The sequence below is a fragment of the Sabethes cyaneus genome, chromosome 1, assembly GCF_943734655.1.
Source record: "Sabethes cyaneus chromosome 1, idSabCyanKW18_F2, whole genome shotgun sequence".
NCBI lineage: Eukaryota > Metazoa > Arthropoda > Insecta > Diptera > Culicidae > Sabethes > Sabethes cyaneus.
The window spans coordinates 149866444-149886949 of record NC_071353.1 but is presented as its reverse complement, the minus strand read 5'-3'; the positions used below and the strand labels follow the sequence as shown (position 1 = coordinate 149886949).

At 41.6% G+C, this 20506-nt stretch overlaps 1 protein-coding gene across 2 annotated transcripts in view; it reads right to left on the bottom strand.

Moving 5' to 3' along the window:
• Positions 1–9765: 9765 nt before the first annotated feature.
• LOC128732867 (histone deacetylase 6) overlaps positions 9766–20506 on the bottom strand; it is a 36761-nt gene continuing 26020 nt past the window's right edge. For both annotated transcript variants that reach the window (XM_053826286.1, XM_053826287.1), the window contains exons 8-9: positions 10949–11036; positions 9766–10866 (exon numbers count right to left, since the gene is read on the bottom strand). In XM_053826286.1, the coding sequence (XP_053682261.1) occupies positions 10544–10866; positions 10949–11036 (411 nt within the window). In that variant the 3' untranslated portion in view covers positions 9766–10543. The remainder of the gene's footprint in view (positions 10867–10948; positions 11037–20506) is intronic.

Sequence of the window (20506 nt, the reverse complement as noted above, 5' to 3'; positions counted from 1 at the left end):
GAAGGTAAGGGGTTGAAAATTTGTTAAATTTTTTACGAAATATGCTACTAAAAAATGAAGGGAAAAATATGAAAATTATTAGCGAATTATGCTAAGACGCTCCTAATTCTTCTTTCCTCTATCTAGGGTAAGGAACGAGTTAAGCAGTGTTACCTATTTTAATCAGTTGAACATAAATGATCCGAAAATGCACTTTTTTATTCATATTTTCAAAATCTTTTGATAGGATCATCTTCACAAATCACTTAACCATACATTTGGTTCACACAAACACAATTTACTGGGTTTCCGACAAGAAATATGATGAATTAAAAATTGTTGTCCAAAAACGTACATTTTTCAGCTGCTCTTCAGCAATCGCCACCTCGCTACTAACGAATTCATCAAATTTTCAGCACTGATTACAACCACTCTGAAAGTCAAGCACTCAATTGTCACATACCATATTATTCAGTCTCTTTTTTTTTATTATCTAAGGCTTTGTCACTAGCCGAAAGTTTTAGTATTTTCTAACAAAACTGAAAACAAATTCTGAATTGATGGAACCTGTTCACCAGTAGCAGCAGCTGCAGCACAACTGATAAACTATCGTGTTGCCAAGATACTGTTTCGGTTCTGGAAATAAGAATTTTAAGTTTGAAATTAACTGAAACCTCCTATGGTGAAAACGTGGTTCAATACTTTTAAGAGAAATGTATGTTCATAATTAATTTTTCTTTATTAAAAACAACACAAAAGACAGCTTTTTCAATAATTTTCGAAGATTTTCTCAGTGATTTAATGAAGCAACGATGTGTTTCAATGTTATTTGCTTTGACAACACTGTTCTAAAGTTAGATCGTGTGCTCTTCTATGTTTGCCTCTTTTGTTCTCCCACCATCCTTATGAACAGCGAGTGAGACGTCAAACTCGCAGTTTCCCATAAGAACACCAGAGAATAAAAGAGACGACGAATACCGTTTGCCGAACGGTGCGGTGAGTGTATGCCCCGATAAACAATTTAGACAGATGGCATTTTACGCATATGCCGATACGCTATGCCGATTGCGCATCAGATGCCGATTAGTAGGTCGCGGATAGGAACGCGAACTTACTGAATAGGGGGAAAAGTTCGAGGGATTTTTTAACGGGACGTAAAAAAATTCAGATTTCAGGATTGCTGAAAACAGCACCCTGCGGGTGAAAATGGGTTCGGTGTGTTCAAAATTAGTTCCACCGCTCCAACTTTTAAAGCGAAAAATCAAAAGTTTAGCTCAACAATAGTGTCTTCCAATGGTAACAGCTTGAAGAACTAAAGATAGCAAGAAGAATGGTATGCTGATATCCGCCACTTAGTCAACCCATCGCTTGTAATAAGGTAAAACAATCAGTGACCCGCTTAGACTGCTTAAAACTAGTTCTTTACCCTATATAAGAGCTTTGTTCGGTCTGTAGCCAAAACCAGGCCCCTGATAGGACATCATATTTTCGAGGCTGAAATCGCAGCTGCCTAGGTAAAGCGGAAATCCGGGGGCTCCGTAGTCGCAAGGTTACCGAGTGTGCTTTGACAAGCGAGTGGTCGTGGCTCGTGGGTTCGAAACTTAATAGAACCAGGCCATTCGATGTGATGTGACAGCATAGAGTTATTCTCAGGCTCCTCATTACCCTTGTATTTAATTTACGCCCTATAGAATACGATCGAAGATTGTTGAGCTTCAGCTGTTGCTGCTTCCCCGGATAAGGCAACGAAGACATCCAAATTCACCAAGCGAGACGCAAATAAACCGAAGAATCCATCGACTCTTCCGCCAGCGAACGATATGGTTTCGGCTGCTACACACTTTTGCTGCGCATCGTCATTCGGTCAGCGGCTTTGGTTAGCGACACATAACAACATCATAACATAACATCATAAACATAAAAGTCTATCTTGATTACAGATCCTACCAGTAGCGTTTGTCCGGTAAACAGTATTCCCACCATGAATCCACACACCAATAACCTATCTGATGGGCGAAAGTAGACAATGGACACCACGAGAGTAGAATCAATATATATAGAATGCCAGTGTCGCTGCAGTACTCGTGGTAAACATCACACATTTGATAATTAAGTATTTACATTGTATGCGCATATGTGAGTGCTCGATTCGAAACGGGAATCTAATTGTCAAACTGAAAAGGCAACCCAATAAAAAATCTTTCCTGCTTTTCCGTAGATCACGTAGGATAAATCATCCGATTTGGACGTTTCGGGGTATTTCGTCGGCAGGAAAAGTTTTCTGTTGGACAATTTGACAGTGTTGTTCCCGTATCCAAGACACGAACCAGCAACATGTTTGCCACCAAAATATCCATGAGACACCAGCGACACTAGCATTCTCTATGTATTGATTATACTACCACGAGTCAAAAATTTGAGAATTCGAGACTAACAAACGGACCTTTTCAGGTCCGCCATTTAAATTAGCTGAAGAGTTGAAGTTATGAATTTCTTACATGTAAGAACACCTTTAATGCGCAACTTGGGCATCTATATATGAAATTCGTACAAAAATCACCGGCTTTAGCATTAGGAGACCAATTACTCTACATTCGTAGTGCTACGTCAAGCCTGCGTCCGTGCCACTATGCAAGGACCCTTGTACTTTTTCTCGGTGAAAGTGCTTCCGCGATGCTGACTGGTTGAACGTAGTATTGCAAAACAGTTCAAAATCGAAAGACTAATACACGCTTAAAATTGACGGCAGACATGTTCCGGCAGAAGTCAAAATCGCGGCCCATTTCTCCAGATGTAGGGGAATGTCCCCGGTTATGAAACAGGTTTTGTTTTTTGGCCATAGCTTTTGATCGGATCATCCAATTTTAAATCTTTTTGAAGCATTGGAAAGTATACACGTTTACCTATCATTTTGCCAAAGGAAGTATATGGGTTTTGTTTAAAACACAAAAGTTATAGCAAAATTTCAAAACATGGTTTTTTGTGGCTAAAAGAAAAGTGTCCCCGGTTGTGAAACACCTCGGGAAATCTTTAGAAAAGAAAAGAAAATATAGAAATATCGTAGGAAAATCAAAAATAAAATCATTTACTCATGGAAAATACTAAAAATACAAAATCATTAATCAATTTCTTCGTTTAATCATCTAAATCCGAATCGCAATGAATGCATGTAAAAAAGCAAGCAATCATATTGGCGCATTTCAAATGCACTGACCTGTTACATGTGTTACAAGGAATTGAGTTTTTGCTAAACCTAAATGAATCCTGCTGCCATAAAAACTCATAATGCCCCAATTGAAGTAATGTACGATCATTGAAGTATAAAATAATTGATTTTCTAGATGTTTCACAACCGGGGAACTCGACTGTTTCATAACCGAGGCGGTGGCCATATTGCAAAAAAATTATATAATAATTTTTGAGTCAATTATTTCACCTAAAATTTGTCTGTGTGATGAAATAGAGGTCCAAAACTTAACTTATATGCCTTTACCTGAGCTTTTTATTCCAATTTGGTACACAAAATAATCAATTGTAAAACAGTCGAAAAAACTTTTTTGGGTGTTTTTTCAAACACTTTTCCCACAAAGCATTGTGAATGTTGAAGTTTGGCTGTTGTTTGCTCAAAAGTTATATTACTATGAGACTAGACGTTGGTAGTAACTTGACTGCACTAGGATAATAAAAACTTTAAAAATTACGGGTGTTTCACAACCGGGGCCGTTTCACAACAGGGGACAATCCCCTATCAGGCATAAACTAACAAAACCGGTACTGTTCGACAAAAGCGTGGGAACGCGGGAGACGAGAGAAGGATATCGTATACCGATAGGCACCAAAACATGTTTGGATTGGTTCGCTTAAAGAGCGCTCTTCTTGCTACCAACGGCATTGTAGCCCTTCAACGCCGTAAATATCAAAAGATAAAACTTTACTTTCTTCAGCAATATTGAAGATAATTTCTAGCTATACAAATGCCCCATACACCATTTTCTCAAAATCTGCTTGGCAGAGGTGCAGTAATCAAAAAATCAAAATCGAAGCAAAAAGAGCATACCAAGCCTGAGGGAGGGTCGGTCAACAAAACTACTACAGAACGGACTTTGCACAGTGGTCCAAAAGGGGAAAAGCGGAACTTTCTTCCTAGTTTCTTTTTCTTTCATTTTATCATTTATGATCTTCAGCACTTTTGTTCGTATGAATATCCCCCTTAATCTATAACTGTCAAAAGTTTTTGCTTACTATAATGAAAATATAAAATAGCTTTTTTGTGTTAGGAAATATAGACATAGTTGCTTCGGCAAAGTTGTAAATAATGTAAAAACAAGCAACTTTGCTGAAGAAATAAAATTTCTATCTCTATCGAGTGCTGAAAACTTCTTCAAAAATTGGTTTTTTATACTTAGCTTTTCTCAGTCGCATTTCACAAGAATACAATGTTCTAGGCAATTATCGAAGCTCTTAAAATACACGTTTTTGCAGAAGACCGCTAATCTCTTGGACCTTTACTTGCTAACTTATCGCATATTGAAGCTTTAAATTTCCATAGCTTCACGAGCCCATGGGGTAAAATGGGGCAAGCGGATTTATGGAATCAGCGCTTCACCTTAAAGCTTAAGTCGAGTACTATAAACTTGAATGAGTTTCGCTTGTCCCCAACCACCCAAATGAGAGTACGGCAAGCATACGTTTTATGTGTTTAGCGTTCGCTGTAGCCTCGATACACGTCCATTCTTTTGTGTTAGAAGATAGACATATGGTTTTCTCGGCAAAGTTGTAGAAAATATACAGGCAAACAGCTTTGTTAAAGAAATCACGTTTCTATCATTATCGAGTGCAGAGCTATAGAGCTTTTTGTTTAAGAAATTCTTTAAAAATTAGTTTTTCATACTTAGCTTAAGTTGGTTGCATTTTACAAAAACATACGGTTCTAGGCGATTATTGGAGGACACTCAAAATACATGTTTTTTCAGAAGATTGCAAATCTCTAGAACCTTTCCTTACAAAATTATCGCTTTTGACTCGTGAAGTTAAGGAAAAATAAAGCTTAAATGTGCGAAAACTTTGTCAGGAAAGGTCTTAGAGATTTGAAACCTTCTGCAAAAACATGTGTTTTGAGTCCTTCAATAATCGCCCAGAACCATATATTCTCGTAAAATGCAACCAACATAAGCTAAGTATAAAAAACTAATTTTTAAAGAATTTCTCAAACAAAAAGCTCTATAGCTCTGCACTCGACAGAGACAGAAATGTCATTTCTTTAGCAAAGCTATTTGCCTTTATATTTTCTATAGCTTTGCCGAAGATACCATGTGTCTACCACAAAAGAATGGACGTGTATCGAGCCTACAGCGAACGCGAAACACATAAAATGTATGCTTGCCGTACTCTCATCTTTTTTTTTGTTAGATTATAGTCACTTTAACAGCTTATGTCATTCGTGACTTTAGCGGGGTTAGGATTTGAACCCGGGTCCTCGGCGTGAGTGTTGACCACTACGTCGGGACTGACCCCTACTCTCATTTGAGTGATTGGGGACAAGCGGAACCCATACAAGTTTATAGTACTCGACTTAAGACTTTAAGATGAAGCGCTGATTTCATAAATCCGCTTGCCCCATTTTACCCCATGGGCTCGTGAAGCTATGGAAATTTAAAGCTTGAATATGCGATAACTTAGCCAGTAAAGGTCCAAGAGATTTGCGGTCTTCTGCAAAAACGTGTATTTTGAGTGCTTCGGTAGTTGCCTGCAACATTGTATTCTTGTAAAATGCAACTAAGAAAAGCTAAGTATGAAAAACCAATTTTTAAAGAATACGCCCTATAGTGCAACACTCGATAAAGGTAGAAATTTTATTTCTTCAGCAAAGTTGCATGTTTTTACATTATTTACAACTTTGCCGAAGAAGCTATGTCTATATTTCCTAACACAAAAAAGTTATTTTTTTATTTTCATTATAGTACGCGATGACTAACTTTTGACAGTTTTCGATTAACGGGGATATTTATACCGACAAAAATGCTGAAGACCATAAATGATAAAATGAAAACAAAAGACACTAGTTCCACTTATCGCCTTTTTGGACTAAGCCCGCCGTATCAAGCGCAAGGAGCCGATCTAGTTAAATTCGTCAGCCACCTTGACCACCTTGTACCTCATCGCTGTTGTTGCACACCTGGGGAAGCTCATGAACGAGCGATCTTCCATGGCTTTTTTCCGTCGATTGTATCATATGCATCATATGCATAGCAAAGCAAAGCCATGGGTATAAAGGACCTTAAGAACTTGATCCTTCTTAATCGACAAACTCCGCAGCAGGTTATTAGAGTACAGGAAAACTACGGGGCTAGTGTTTAGAATCTTTAGATCCTATTAACTCAATGCCCAGATAATACAAAATCGTAATAGAAAGTTCATAATAAATCGTTTTCATGTCAATTTCACATTGGAATTGTATAATAATTAGAGTATGTCAAATCGAAGTGAATAATAAGTTATAGACTAATCTCAAGTTTTTAGTCTTGACCTTGGAATGAGGTCATACACATATTAAAATCGGACAAAAGGTAGGAGTCAAAATGACTACTTGTCAAGCATAGCTACCAATACCCCCCCTTTCCTTTCCGCTCTTCCCCCTCCTCCTTCACCAAAAAAATTTTCCATTTTCTTTCCCCTACCGTCCCTTCATCAATTGTAGAACCATCGTTTCAAAAAAAAATAATAATAAGTTGTTTTGCAGTCGTGCGTGCCTTCATATACAATTCATGACTGTGAATTATAAAGCAGTATAGACGATTGCAATATTTGATTATATCTTAATCATATATTCAGAAGTATTTAGTTGCGTGTTATAAAAACTACGCAAAAAAAAATTACAAATAATTGTCGAAGTTTTCGCACGTATATCGCCTCCACTTTGGTACATATATGTTCTTATATGGCGTGAAATATAACTTTTTCGTTCAGATATGATTTCGTATATCTCAGTTGCAATCGAGATATACAAACCAAATGGTTTACTGGGAGGCGGCACCGCCCAGTCGAGATTCGAACCTACGATGACTGGCTTGTTAGATCGCCATTCTCAATGTCACCAACAAAATGCTGTCCAAAAATCATTTTCCGCCGACTAATCACGAAAACAACGGTCAATAACGATTCAAATATTTACACTGCGGCCGAACCTCCAAAAGGTCGTCAATACAGAATTCCCTCGCACCATTTGTTCATTGACTTCAAAGCTGCATATGATACCATCGACCGAAAAGAGCTATGGAAAATCATGGACGAGACCGGCTTCCCAGGAAACTTATCAAACTGATTCAGTCTATGACGGATGGTACATAGTGCTATGTTCGAAATTCGAGTGGATTGTCGAGTTCATTCGAAACACACAGAGGGTTTCGTCAAGATGATGGTCTCTCATGCCTGTTGTGACCCGAGGGGATATCAACACGCGGGGCACGATCCATGTGAACGGCAAAGCAGACGAATTGACTATTTAGATTAGTTGAAGATTGTGCCCCGCGTTTAAATATCCGCTCGGTTCACGGGCCAACTACGCTGGAGGTTCAGGAGTTGAAAGTGTTTGATCTCGAAGAAAACACTCCAATATTTGTTCGTTTTTGCAATGTTGGATGTTTTCCAGATGTACCAAAAACGGTAAACATTTCAAATCAGCACTGGAGCTGAGCAACTAATTATTATCGGAATCGATAGTCTTTCGATCTTTCTTCAAAAACACAATTAAACTTTCATCTTTCGCAAAACTAAGTGAAAATTAGAAATTAGAAACGCACTGTGATAATTGAAAAGACTTTTCTACGGTTGCCGATTAATATTAGTTTATTTAACAATTCAGAAGGACACGATTATTATTCAACTGAACTCGTTGCTAAGAAAGAATTAAAGTTGTTTCTGCTGCAACATATGCAAGGCCTACTAGTAGCGATTCTGCAGCATACACCACACGCACGAAATCACACATGTCGCTGTCCGGGAGCTTTTCGACCAACTCTTAAATGAGTAGCGGATTAATCAAGTACTGTTTGAGATCCACCGCATCCAAGTGTTCGCACAGCTACTCGACGGCTATACCGAAGGAAATGAATGTGGCCAATTTTTCGGGCTTCGGTGGTTCTAGCCTGTATGTTTTCTCCAGATGACTCTGCAGAGGTTGTTCCGGGCGACCAAACAACTGGTGAAGCTTTCGATTACTTTCGAAACTGATTTCAATAGAAGCAGCTGTCCTCTAATCTTATAAGTTGCAGAGTGAAGACCTGGATTATACAAAAGTAGGATTGGTTTATTTCAAAACGAAGTTGCTTCAACAATAGTTTGATATGGACTGAACTTACTTAGGCCAAAAATTCTTAATTTGTACTCTCTACGTTGTTTACTCGTTGCTATGCTTTCTAACGATGGCATGGCACTATAACGGTAACCTTGGTACTATGTTCGACGTCGTTGTTTACTTGTTGCTATAGTATCGGAACAGCGACGCTTCATGCTTGCTACGATGAAACTGAGAGTTACAATGTCCAACATCTAATCATCTCCAGAGCTTGATCTTTCAGGCATTCTTGTAGCCGTACAAGCTTTTCGATATCCGAGTATCTTTCGAGTACTCCCTATCTTTCTTTCCTTCCTCTTCGAGTAACTGCTCTTCCATCAGCATCCACGTCATCCCGATGGCACGATTGAAATTCATCGCTTTCTTCTGATTAGCAACTCCGTTTCCATCCGCTTCTGCTTTTCCTCCATCGCTTTCAGCTTGTTCTCCGGAGTTGTCGAACTGTCGGATTTGACGCTGGAATGGTCACCACGTTTCTTGGAGTGATTTCTCTTCTTTTTTCTTTGGTATGTTTTGTTCTTCGCAATCCCGACGCAAAGGCTATGATGCCACTGTTGGCAACCATCGCAAATTCCAGATCGGGAATGGCTGTAGTTGTCCGTAATCGTCTAGGTCAAGGATTTTCGTATTAGATACCTTAGCAGTTTAGCTTTAGTCAATAATCCATGTCCATAGGACATGGCTACCTGTTTTCTCCGGAGCCGCTTCCTACCATTTATTCGTCCCAATTACCTACCATAGCTGTTCGCGCTCGACTGTATCGTATGCTACCCTGAAATCCACGACGTGTGGGGACGTTGTACTTCCAACATGCCAGCAGGATTTGTCGGAGAGCAAAAATTTGATCCGTAGTACCACGGACCCCTCTAAAGCCCGCCTGGTCCTGCCCTAAAAATTCTCTTGTTATTGGGGATAGACGACGTAAAAAAATCCGGGAGAGCACCTTGCGGGCAGCGTTTTGAAGATGGGACAAACCACAACTTCCAGCCACTGCTCCAGTGGTTTCTCCTCCTCACACCAGATCTTTGAAATTATCCAGTGAAGTGACATTGCAAGCGGTTCTGGAAATTGGCCTACCTCAAGGCAGTTCTGAAACGTCTCTCTAAACATATCAGGGTATGCTTGGTTCGTCACTTTTAGTGGCTCGTAAGGTATCCCGTCGGGACCGGATGCCTTCTGCATCTTTAGACGTCTGGTTACCTCAATGAACTCCTCATTCGTGACTGGAGAGAGGGTATCACGGAATAGCCTTTACATGAATTATTCCTCCTGAGGGACGCACTGAGTGTTGTAGTGAAAGGCCGGGTCCCGATCCAATTGCCGCATCACTTGTTCACTCCTTTTCGTGGAAAACGGCCTGTGATGAATCACTAACAACTGAAAAACGAAACCGACAATCGGTTTAGTTAATCTACTGCTGAGTTTTGGGGTAAACATCTTTATTTTTAAAATTGTGAGCTAATGTAGATATAAGATGCAATCTCTAGTAGGTAGGTATAGTTTGATTTAACATTTCCACCGTTATTTTATTATTATCAATGCCGTTCGTTTTTTCAATTCTTCTTTTGTTGTTAATAAAATTAAACTCAACAAAGGACCCTGTCTCATTCAACGGTGTTTAATTTCGCTTAATTTGTGTTAAATTCTGCTCGGGTTGTCTATAACATGAGGTTAAAACAGTTCAAGTAACAGTAATTTTACGTACCTATAGAAAAATAAATTCATTTCGGTGTTTAGCACAACAACTGTCGGCGTCGGCGGTGCTGCAAACGAAACCTTTTGTTTGGCAGACCTGACGACAGACAATTCGTTTTTGTAAAGGATGGGTTTTTAAACTAGTGTCTTTGGTTAGCATTGATTATTATTATATATATTATCATTATTTTAATTTTAAACATGATGAATTTGATGTATTTACATTGTTTTTTTTTGGAAACAACCGAGACCATAGTGTTAAAATTGTTAAAGATTAGTTTTCTTCGACAAACTCATTGGCTTTGTCAAGTTCAGTTAAAAAAATAATACTTGTAAATCGACGAAGTTACTCGCAGTCTTAGCGAATAGTTTAACAGTTCATAAATATAACAAAAAAAAATTAGTTTAAAAAAAACACGGTCCAAAAAAAGCCTAGCCCTTAAAATAGGCATTCACCAGGTAGTTGGTCAGATAGAGTATCAACAGTCGTATGATGACTTTGGACAGAACCAAATATCATTCCTTCTCCTTGCCGGCCGGCTTAACGTCCAGCAGCAGATCGCTTCCGTAGGACCACACCAACGGTTCACCATCGAACTTATCCTGGTGGACGAGATTTTTGTACGGATAGAGCACCGGATTGTCAACGTAGGACTCGCAGCGGTAGCACCAGACCGACAGGTCGCTGAAGCTCAGCGCCAGTGCGTGGTCCGCCTCCAGGCTGTGCAGCATAGCGTGCTCGTTGATGTACCGACCGCAGCACACCCGGAAGCACAGCAGGCAGACCCAGTTCTCCACGCCCGACTCGCAATCCGCGCAGGGCGCCTTTGTACTGATTTCTATCGTTTTTGTGTAAAGTTTAGAATTTGTTTTGTAATACTGTGGGCGCAAAGAAAAAATTAGGGACAAGGGAGTACTTACGTTCTGGAACATTAGCGGAGTTTAGCTCCTTCAAATGGGGGCAATCTCGCAGCGGTACGACGGCAAACATTTCCTCGTTTTGTAAGGCCTGCAACAAATGAAAGTAATGGGCAGAATTAAACGATATGCGCGCGTTTTTTGTTCAGTTTAGTAATTTATTTTCTAGTCGAACCTTACAGTTAGGCAAACGTCATTGGTAAACGTAAAAAACTACTGGGCACCATCTGTATCTCGGGGAAACCCTCAACCCGCCGTCATAGTCGAGCTTTGCTGTTCTGTCAATCTTACAACCAGTTGTTGCAGCGTTTTCAACTTGTTATCTCAGGCCCGATTTTAGAGTTCAATTTCGCTTCCTGGTTTTTCTGACCGCAGCAATGCCTTCTGTAGTGACATTTCTCGTCATCGGGCTTCAGATCTTCAACGAACATACCCTCTAAAGCAGCTCTTCATTGTGGTACTGCAGGTTCAGAGCTGAACTTTGGATGCTTTGGAGTTGTTGCAACTAGCAAAAGGGATAAAAACCATCACATGCGATTATATTACCAAAACTTGCGAGGGGTACCTATACAAACGGAGCCGTAGCGTCCCGATGTGGTGCCCTTGGCGAGACTCAATTTGGCACCAGTGCAGATTTTGGACTTGGACCAAATTCTATACCTAGACCTGGACATTTTGGTCCACATTTCTTATCAGATTTCCGCACTTTATCAGATTTGGAACCAGATTGTGTACCTTGTCCCGATTCTGAACCACATTTTGAAGAACCTGAAGCAATATTGGAGCTGCATCAGATTTTAGATCAGGTTTTGGACCACATTTTTAGCAGATTTGGCAAGATTTTGGGTAATATTTTGGACCACATTTTTAACAAATTTTGGACCAGATTCTGCACTTGCATCAGATTATGGACCTTGCCTCGATTCTGGACCACATTTTTTTATCAGATTTTGGATAAGATTTCGAATTAATTTTGGGTCCAGATTTTGGAACAGGACTAGAATATTCGATCAAATTTTAAATCACCAACCATATTACGGATCAGGGTTTGAACCAGATTCTGGCCCCGGATCAGATTGCAAATTACATTTTTAATCAAATTTTGTTTCAGATTTTGTAACAAATTTAGGAATACTTTTGAACTGGACTGTGGACCAGATTTTGGACTGCATTTTTATTAGATTTCGGTCAAATTTTAGACCTGAACCAGATGTTGAACCTCCATCAGATTCTGGGCCAGATTTCAGACCAGGTTTTGGAAAATTTTTGATCAGATTTTGAATGTGGGACCAGATTTTGGCCCCGGACTAGATTCAAGACCACATTTTTATAACATTTTGGTCTAGATTATAAATCATATTTTGGACTACATTCTATATCAGATTTTGGACCAAATTCTAGACCCCATTTCTTTTCCATTAGATTTCGTACCAGATTTTGAACCACATTCTGGACCTGCATCAGATTTTGGACCACATTTTCTTCAGGTTTTGGTCCAGATTTTGAATAAGACCTTAGACCACATTTTTTTATTAAAATTTTGGACTAGATTCTGGACCTGAACCAGATTGTTTACGTTGCCCGATTCTGAACCGCAGTTTTTATCAGATTTTTTGGGCCCCAGTTTTTTAACTAGATTTTGGAACAGATTTAGTTTGGATTCTGGACCATATTTTGAACCACATTTTTGATCAGATTTTTGACGAAATTTCGGATCCAATTTTAAACTAGACCCAGATTCTAGACCTGGGCTAGACCACATTCTGGATGTGCTTCAGATTCTGGACCGAATTTTGGACCACATTTTTTATCCGATTAGGATCAGATTGTGGATATGACTTTGGATCACATTTTTGATTAAATATTGGACCAAACTCTAAAACTGATCCAGTTCCAGAATCTGGACCCAAATTTGGTTCAAACTCTGGTCCAAAATGTGGAACACAATCTGGTCCAGAGTTTGAACCAAATTTGGGTCCAGATTCTGGAACTGGATCAGATAATAAACCAGATTTTGAATCACCTTCTGGACCAAGACAATATTTTAGTTGTGGACTAGATTCTGAACCAAACTTTTTTATCAGATTTTTGTCCAGATTATAAACCATATGTTGGATCAGATCTTGGGCGTGGAGCACATATTGGGCCACATTTTTAATTAGATATTGTTCCAGATTTTGGACCATGCTTTGGACCACATTTTTTAATTACATTTTGCACCCAGATTTTAGACCTGGTCCTGGTAGCGTGACATGGTGGTCCTAGCGAAGGCCCGATTGGGTGCATCGCTTCCTGCGTAATGGACTGCTTTGTCGACCAAACCCAGACATCATACTCTCGAGCACGGATATATACTTTCCGCTGCTGGTCAAATCACCAAAACGCGGTCGCAAAACTGGACAACCTCAGTATTGGAGGGCCGCTTCTCCAGTGGCTTAGATCGTATCTATCGAATCGTCTCGTTAATGTACTTATCGACGAGTACCTCAGGACCAGCTTTTACTGCTTTTTCTGGAATTCCACAAGGTAGCCATCTTGGACCGTGGGGTTTGCTTGTTTATTTTAACAACTTCTTACAAACAAAATAGTACGCAGTTCATAGCAGTTCATAGCAGTTGATGGATACATTTTATTGGTCAACTCCACTCACGTTCATCGGCCTGTTAACGGTCTTACAGTTTGCCATATTGAATGTGCTCAACGCTGCCTCTACGTACGACTGCTGTTCGAGAGTAACTTTTGTATCTATTTTCGTAATCCGAATTCCCAATTCATTACGCGATAATCGAACCCTAATTTTCACAGTACAGCATCCAGCTTTGTATTCTAGATTCGGCATACTTTGCTTTCATTTCGCTTGTTCATTAAGCAGGGGGCTGCTCTCTGTAAATTTCTTCTGAAAGATCACACTGGAGGAAAGCTGTGATAGCATCGATTTGATCTATCTGCAGATTCTATCTTGCCGCTAATGCAAAGAGATATCGTAAGGAACTATGACCAACCGCGCTTTGCCTCGGTTGATGTTGCCGCTATCATCCTACACGGTGTGCCCTCCGCCAGATCTCCACCTGGTCTAATCCGAACACAGTACTGCGTATCATCTGTCGTAGATTAAATCAGTTTGATAAGCTTCCTTCCTTAGCCGTTTTCGTCCATAATTTTCCATAGCTCTTTTCGGTTGATGGTATAATATGCAGCTTTGAAGTCAATGAACAAACCTTGCCGGCAGTATCGAGCAGACAGATCGGCCTATATGACGAGGGGACACCCGGAGGTTCGGCTGAGAGGCCGACCATCTTACGCTATGGTCTGAGAGACTGGAACGTCGGCCGTGGGACGACTCAGCGGCCTGAGGTCAGGGCCTTGGCTCGTGGCGCGGAAAGAGGCCTTCGATGATTCGCTCCAGCATCTCTGCCGATCGCTCTACGGGCGCCATCACGCCCTTGGTCTTTACCACTACGAACCTGTAGGCATCACCCCACGGGTTCGCATTGGCACTAGCACATAACCTTTCAAAGCAGGCTCGTTTACTTGCTTTTATCCCACTCTTAAGCGCTGCGCGCTACTCGACATTCAGCCCTGCCTTCGTCCGAACGAGCTTTTTGCATAATTTTCCTCGCACGAAAGCACGCTCCGCGGAGTTCCGCCATTTCATCCTGTCCACCAGTAAGCCGGTGACCTGTCATACCTAGGGCGACCTTTCCTAGGCATGCACTATGGGCCAGAAATTAAAATTTCGGAACTAATATTTGCAGTTGAACGGCATATTTCAGCTCAATATGGTCTTCGGCAACTTTTTGAATTAAAAAATGATGCATCTTTTGAAGGGGTCGTCCAATATTTAGATGTTACTTTAACAACAATTTAAGTAATAACTTTTTGAGTAAATTTTTTTTCATCTTTTTGGTTTCAAAATATTAAAGATAAACCAATTTCAAGTATTTTTTCTGAAGATATCAAACTTCTACCTTCTACCCATTTTCTGCAATAGACCTTTGTTTATAAACGACCGCTCAAATCACATTTCTTCTTGTAACATCAACCATCAACATTATTTCAACCGACAACTAAATGTGATGTTCTAGACAACATTTTGCACATAAAAGAGGAATATTTTTGCACAAGACTGTTTTGCTTTTTCTGCATTAATTAATGAGATATAACTGTTTTAGGCTAAAAACCGTACATAACAGCTGTAGAACACTCCATCCATTAGAACACTCAAGTGCCCTAAGCCAGTTGCAAACGTCGTAGTGTCATATTAGAGCTCAGGACCAGCGATGCCAACCTTCCAGACATTTGTGCGTGCATAAATTTGGGAGCCTATCATTTTCTCCGAAGTACAGGTCGCACCACTTAAACTGTGGTTGGTCTCTAGGCTCTGCAGGTTCCGATGATGCATTACTGACTAATACCGATCTGGCTCTGCACTTTATCCCCATGAAGGATAGCGGTGGAGCCCTCGCATGGCCATGCGGATCATAAAGGCGGCTACATACTACGAAGCGCCGTGGAAGATAGCGGTCTAGAAATGGGACCCAAAAGCATGAGGAAGTAGAAAATGGACGAGTTGTACTCGTTCATAAACTCGCAGTCGAATGTTCACCTCGACATTAAAAAGCTAGTGGTGAGCCTCGGCGCTACTGTCATAGCTGCCGAGGTGAAGAAGCAAGAGCTTCTAGAGCGATCGCCAAACGAAAAGCGGTAACATCTCAGGAAACGGCCAAACTGGTGGTGCCTCCACCAGCAAGGTGGTCGGGGCAGTAAAGCCGAGAAAGCCTCAAAGAAAGGATGACACACTAGTAGTAAAGCTGACAGGTAAACGGACCTACTGCGTAAGGTGAAGGCGGACCCCTGCGCTGCAAGAGCTTGGGGACAATGTGGTAAAAACCCGCCATACCCATTCGAGCTCAAGAAAAACCCGACGGTCCAGAACTCGAAGTTCAAGAGACTTGTAGAGAAGTCCCTGGACCAGACTGGGCAGATCAAGGCCTTGTCGCAGCGCCCGCTCGTCGAGTGTAAAAACCTTGATGAGGTCACTACGGCAGATGATCTGCAAAATGGAATCCGCTGAAAATCGAGGTGTAGCCCTCAGGTTTTCGGTTGCGAAACGCATACGGTGGTATACAAATCGCAATCATTAATGCGCCTGGGCCACCAGTCAGCAGAATGCAGAGGGCTGGCAAGATGCGGTCGCATGGTCCGTGTGTGCACTCATGACCAAGCAGCGCCTGGAGCGTTGTTTCAAGTGCACTGGTCTCAGTCATCGGGCGCGAAGAAATGCAAAGCTCCTGGTCGGTCTAAGATGGGTAGGCGATGTGGAGAGGAAGGCCATTTCGCGAAAGGGTATACCAAACCACCGAGCAGTCTCTGCTAACCTCTAGGCATATCTTACTAGAAGCTTTGTCCAAGCTAGATGTAAATCTGGCAAACGTGGGTTCCTTCAGTACCTTTTGCAGGGGGTACACAGCAATCGATCATCGATATCGCCTTCTGCAGCCCAACATCGCTAGTCAACGTGGGCTAGAGGGTGTCCGATGAGTACACGCATTGCGCCCACCCCTAACGCGAGCATGTGACACAACCGTGCGTAGGACCGGGCATCCAACGAACGGTATACTGGTGGAACGGTCGGTCTCCTGCGCTCCAGATGCCACAGAGCGAGAAGGCGGTATGTAGAGAGCTCGAACCAATGCGGATGTCGAAGCACATGGGGTTGGGTCGAAGCACAAAGAGGTTAGGCGTAACAAGAAATTCTGTTTTCAGGAGCTATGCCGTGATGCGAATTTAAGCACCTGTAGTGCTTACCAGGTGAGGGTATAGGTGAGAGATGGCGGGTGCAACAACTCCACAGAAAATCTGCCCACACAAGCTGACAGTTATTGTGGAATGGTTATCTCCGCAACACGATCTAGTGATGTGACCTCCGACTACGTACGGTTAAGCGAAAAATACCCTCGCTCCTGTCACGAATGAGGAGCTTAATACGGCTACCAAGGATCAAAAAACGAAGAAAGTGTCCGGTCCTGACGACACTAACGAGGCACTGAAAGCGGCGATCTTAACATATCCTGACTTTCAGAAAAATGGAAAATCCAAAGATTGGTACTGCTAGCCAAGCCGGGGAAACTACCAGGAGATCCCTCAAGGACGCAGTTTAGATTCCGCAAGCAGAAGTCCACTGTCGATGCCATCAAGTCCGTCATAGAGAGAGAGCCGAGAAACCTATGAGATAGAAGAGGCGGGGCGACAGGCGACATAATGCTTCGCTTACACAGCTGCTCATAGCAATATATTCTGCTTCAGTTGACGACATTGCTACAGCGTTTTGCTTCTTTGAAGACCAAGCTACGGTAGAGTTTAGAATCTTCAGTAGATATCCTGAGACACATTTTCGATCATTTTCATTACAAGCAAAATCCGCATCGACGAAACCAACTACAGGTGGTGAATGGGCATTGCTTTTGTATACTAGTTTAAAACGTTTAGTACCTTGAAGGTATCGTAACACTCGTTTTGCGTGCTTCCAGTGCTCCGGTCCTGCTGCATCCTGGAATCTAGATAAATAGCCAACAATATAACATAAATCCGGCCTTGTTCCCAGCATAAGATACATCAGGCTTCCTATGAGTTCGCGATATGGTTGCTCTCATTGTCCTTCGTATCGTTGTAACTGCAATCTCACTTCAGCGAGTGTATTGCACGACTTACAGTCACTCATGCCGAACCTCTTCAAAATCTTTTCAATAAGTCCCAACTGAAAAAGCTTCATAACACCATTCGCTCGGTCGCGCTCTACCTTAATACCGAGAAAATGATGAAGGTCGCCCATATCAGCCATATCAAAACTATTCGTGAATATGCTTTTAATTTCCGCAATATTTCTGACACTTTTGGCTGCAATCAAAAGATCATCTACATATACAACAATGTATGCAGTATCGCTATCTTGCTGTCTGGTGTATAAACAATAATCGTATCGTGAACGAGTAAAACCATGGATCTCTACTTCATTAAAACGACTGTTCCAGCAACGTGGGGACTGTTTCAAACTATACAGAGAACGTTTCAACAAGCAAACCTCATTTTCTTCAGCCTTTACACCATCCGGTACCGCCATGTATACTTGCTCTTCCAGCACACCGTTCAGAAGCGCCGTGCGAACGTCCATTTGATGTGTTTCGTAACAGCGATTATTTGTTATAGCCAATACAGTTCGAATTGTGTTTAATCTTGCAACCGGCGCGAATGTCTCTTCATAATCAACGTGTTTCCTCTGCATAAAGCCCTTGGCTACCAAACGAGCTTTAAAACGCACAGGATTACCATCAGCATCCGTCTTCAACGTGAAAACCCATTTACTATGGACTGGAACAACAGACGCAGGCTTCTTCACTAGCACCCACGTGTGATTTTTATTCAACGCCAATACTATTGGCCCAATAGTTCTTCTTCGACTGCCTGTAGCCACTGCGCACGGTCTGCATGTTTGTTGTTATCATCGTAACTGTTTGGTACCTGAGAAAATTCAACAGCAGAATTTGCTCCGTATGACGTTAAGAATTCTTTAAATCAACCTGGTCTCCTGCACTCCCGACCACTGTGCCTTGGTGTAGACTCGCCTGGAGAGTTACTACCTACCTGTTGTGGTGGGAGTGCCGACGTATCTGCTTCTGATTCTTCACTTTCCCCCTCTTGCTCCGCTTGCTTTAACTCTTCAGCATCAGGAGCATCGACAAATTCGTCTTCCTCTGCTGTCACTTCATCCTGTCATTGCCTTTGCATTTGTGGAATCAGTAAAGGAATCACTGTTTCGGCAGAGAACTGCTTATCGACTATCTTCTTAAACGGGAATTCTGCTTCATTGAACCGCACATCACGGACGACGATTAATTTTCTACTACCAGGTGACCACAAACGGTATCCGCATGGAGCATAACCAAGCATTACACATCGTTGTCCAGTTGCGTCCAATTTACTTCGTTTTTGTTTTGGAATCCAGGAATAAGCTACGCAACCAAACACACGTAGCTTGTCTACCACAGGTTTTTCACCATGCCACATTTCTGCTGGAGTTTTGTTTGAAAGAGCCTCCGTCGGTCTTCGGTTTATTACATAGACTGCGTTCAGTACAGCTTCACCCCATAAATATTTTGGCACAACCGATTTGATCAGCTACTCCGTTGTGTTGAGGAGTGTAACCAACTGTGGATTCCACCTGTATTCCTTGCTGCTTGTTGCTTACTAAAATACTCTCGTCTCAAGTCGCAATGAAGATTAGCAATGTTCACTCCAGACTTCGCCGTCACCATTGCCTCATACACCTTGAAGTAATCAAACACTTGATCTTTCGACTTCATAAGGTACACGACAGCAAAATGAGTGTAATCGTCCACAAACGAAACAAAATACTGAAACCCATCGTGTGTTGCAGGCGTGATTTTTCCACAAACATCTGTATGCACTCTCTCTTCAACGGTCTTGTAGTATCGGGTCTTGTTCCACAGAAGGGCAAGCGTACCAGCTTTCCTTCCGCGCAGGTATCACAAAAACCACCATCACCTCGTAGTTCATCCATTCCTTTTACCATTTTTGAACTTTGCAGCTTTTTTAAATTTCGATAACTCAGGTGTCCGTATCGACGGTGCCATAGTTCCAGCTTATCGCAATCAATTTTTGCAGCTAATACAACGCCAGTATCCATATCCATCGACAAATAGAACAAGTTTCTTCTTAAAATCGCTTCGCCGGTGAGCTCTCCATCTTTGGTAAGGAGTGCACGATCTGGCAAAAATTGTATTTTCACTCCTACTTTCAAAAGAGCAGCCAGAGACAGAGGATTATACTTCAGATGAGGAACATGCATTACGTGGCTTATTTTCATTGTCACTTTTCCGGTTTGCGTTTTCACTTTCTCAGTAACGGTTCCTTCCTTAATGCCTTGCATACTTTCATCATCCTTGGCACTTTCGATAGTCACCGGGACCGGCAACATTTTGACAGAAGACAAATATTTTTCTTCCTTCACCATATGCCTGCTAGCTCCAAAATCCAAAATCCATTCCAGTTTGTTACCAAATAGCACCTCTGATTCCTTTGAACTAACCAAGGCTATTTCACGATCAACCGGAATATCCGCTGCATTTGCCCGTACCGTTTGTTTCTTTGCCTTCGGACAGAATAAACGTTTATGCCCGAAAAGTCCACAGTTATAGCATTTTCCCGTGAAATTACTTCTAACAAATTCTTTCCATGCTTTGCTGCCAACACTGCACCGTCAGATCCGTTGCTAGTGCTTGAACCACCTTCTAGCGCGTTGCGTTTCAGTTCCTGTGCCAACAGGCGTGCTTTCACGGTATCCAAGCACAACTTGTCGTCAGGGAGATTTTCTATCGCCGTTGTTGTAACATCGAAGGAGGCCGGCAAAGTTATGAAAAGTTGGCTCACCTGATCCAGTTCGGTCACGATAGCTCCGGCATCTTTGAGCTGCCTTATCAGCTCATCAAATTTACGGAAATGGTCTTTTAACGGTGTTCCTTCCTCCATTTTCAACAGCGAAAG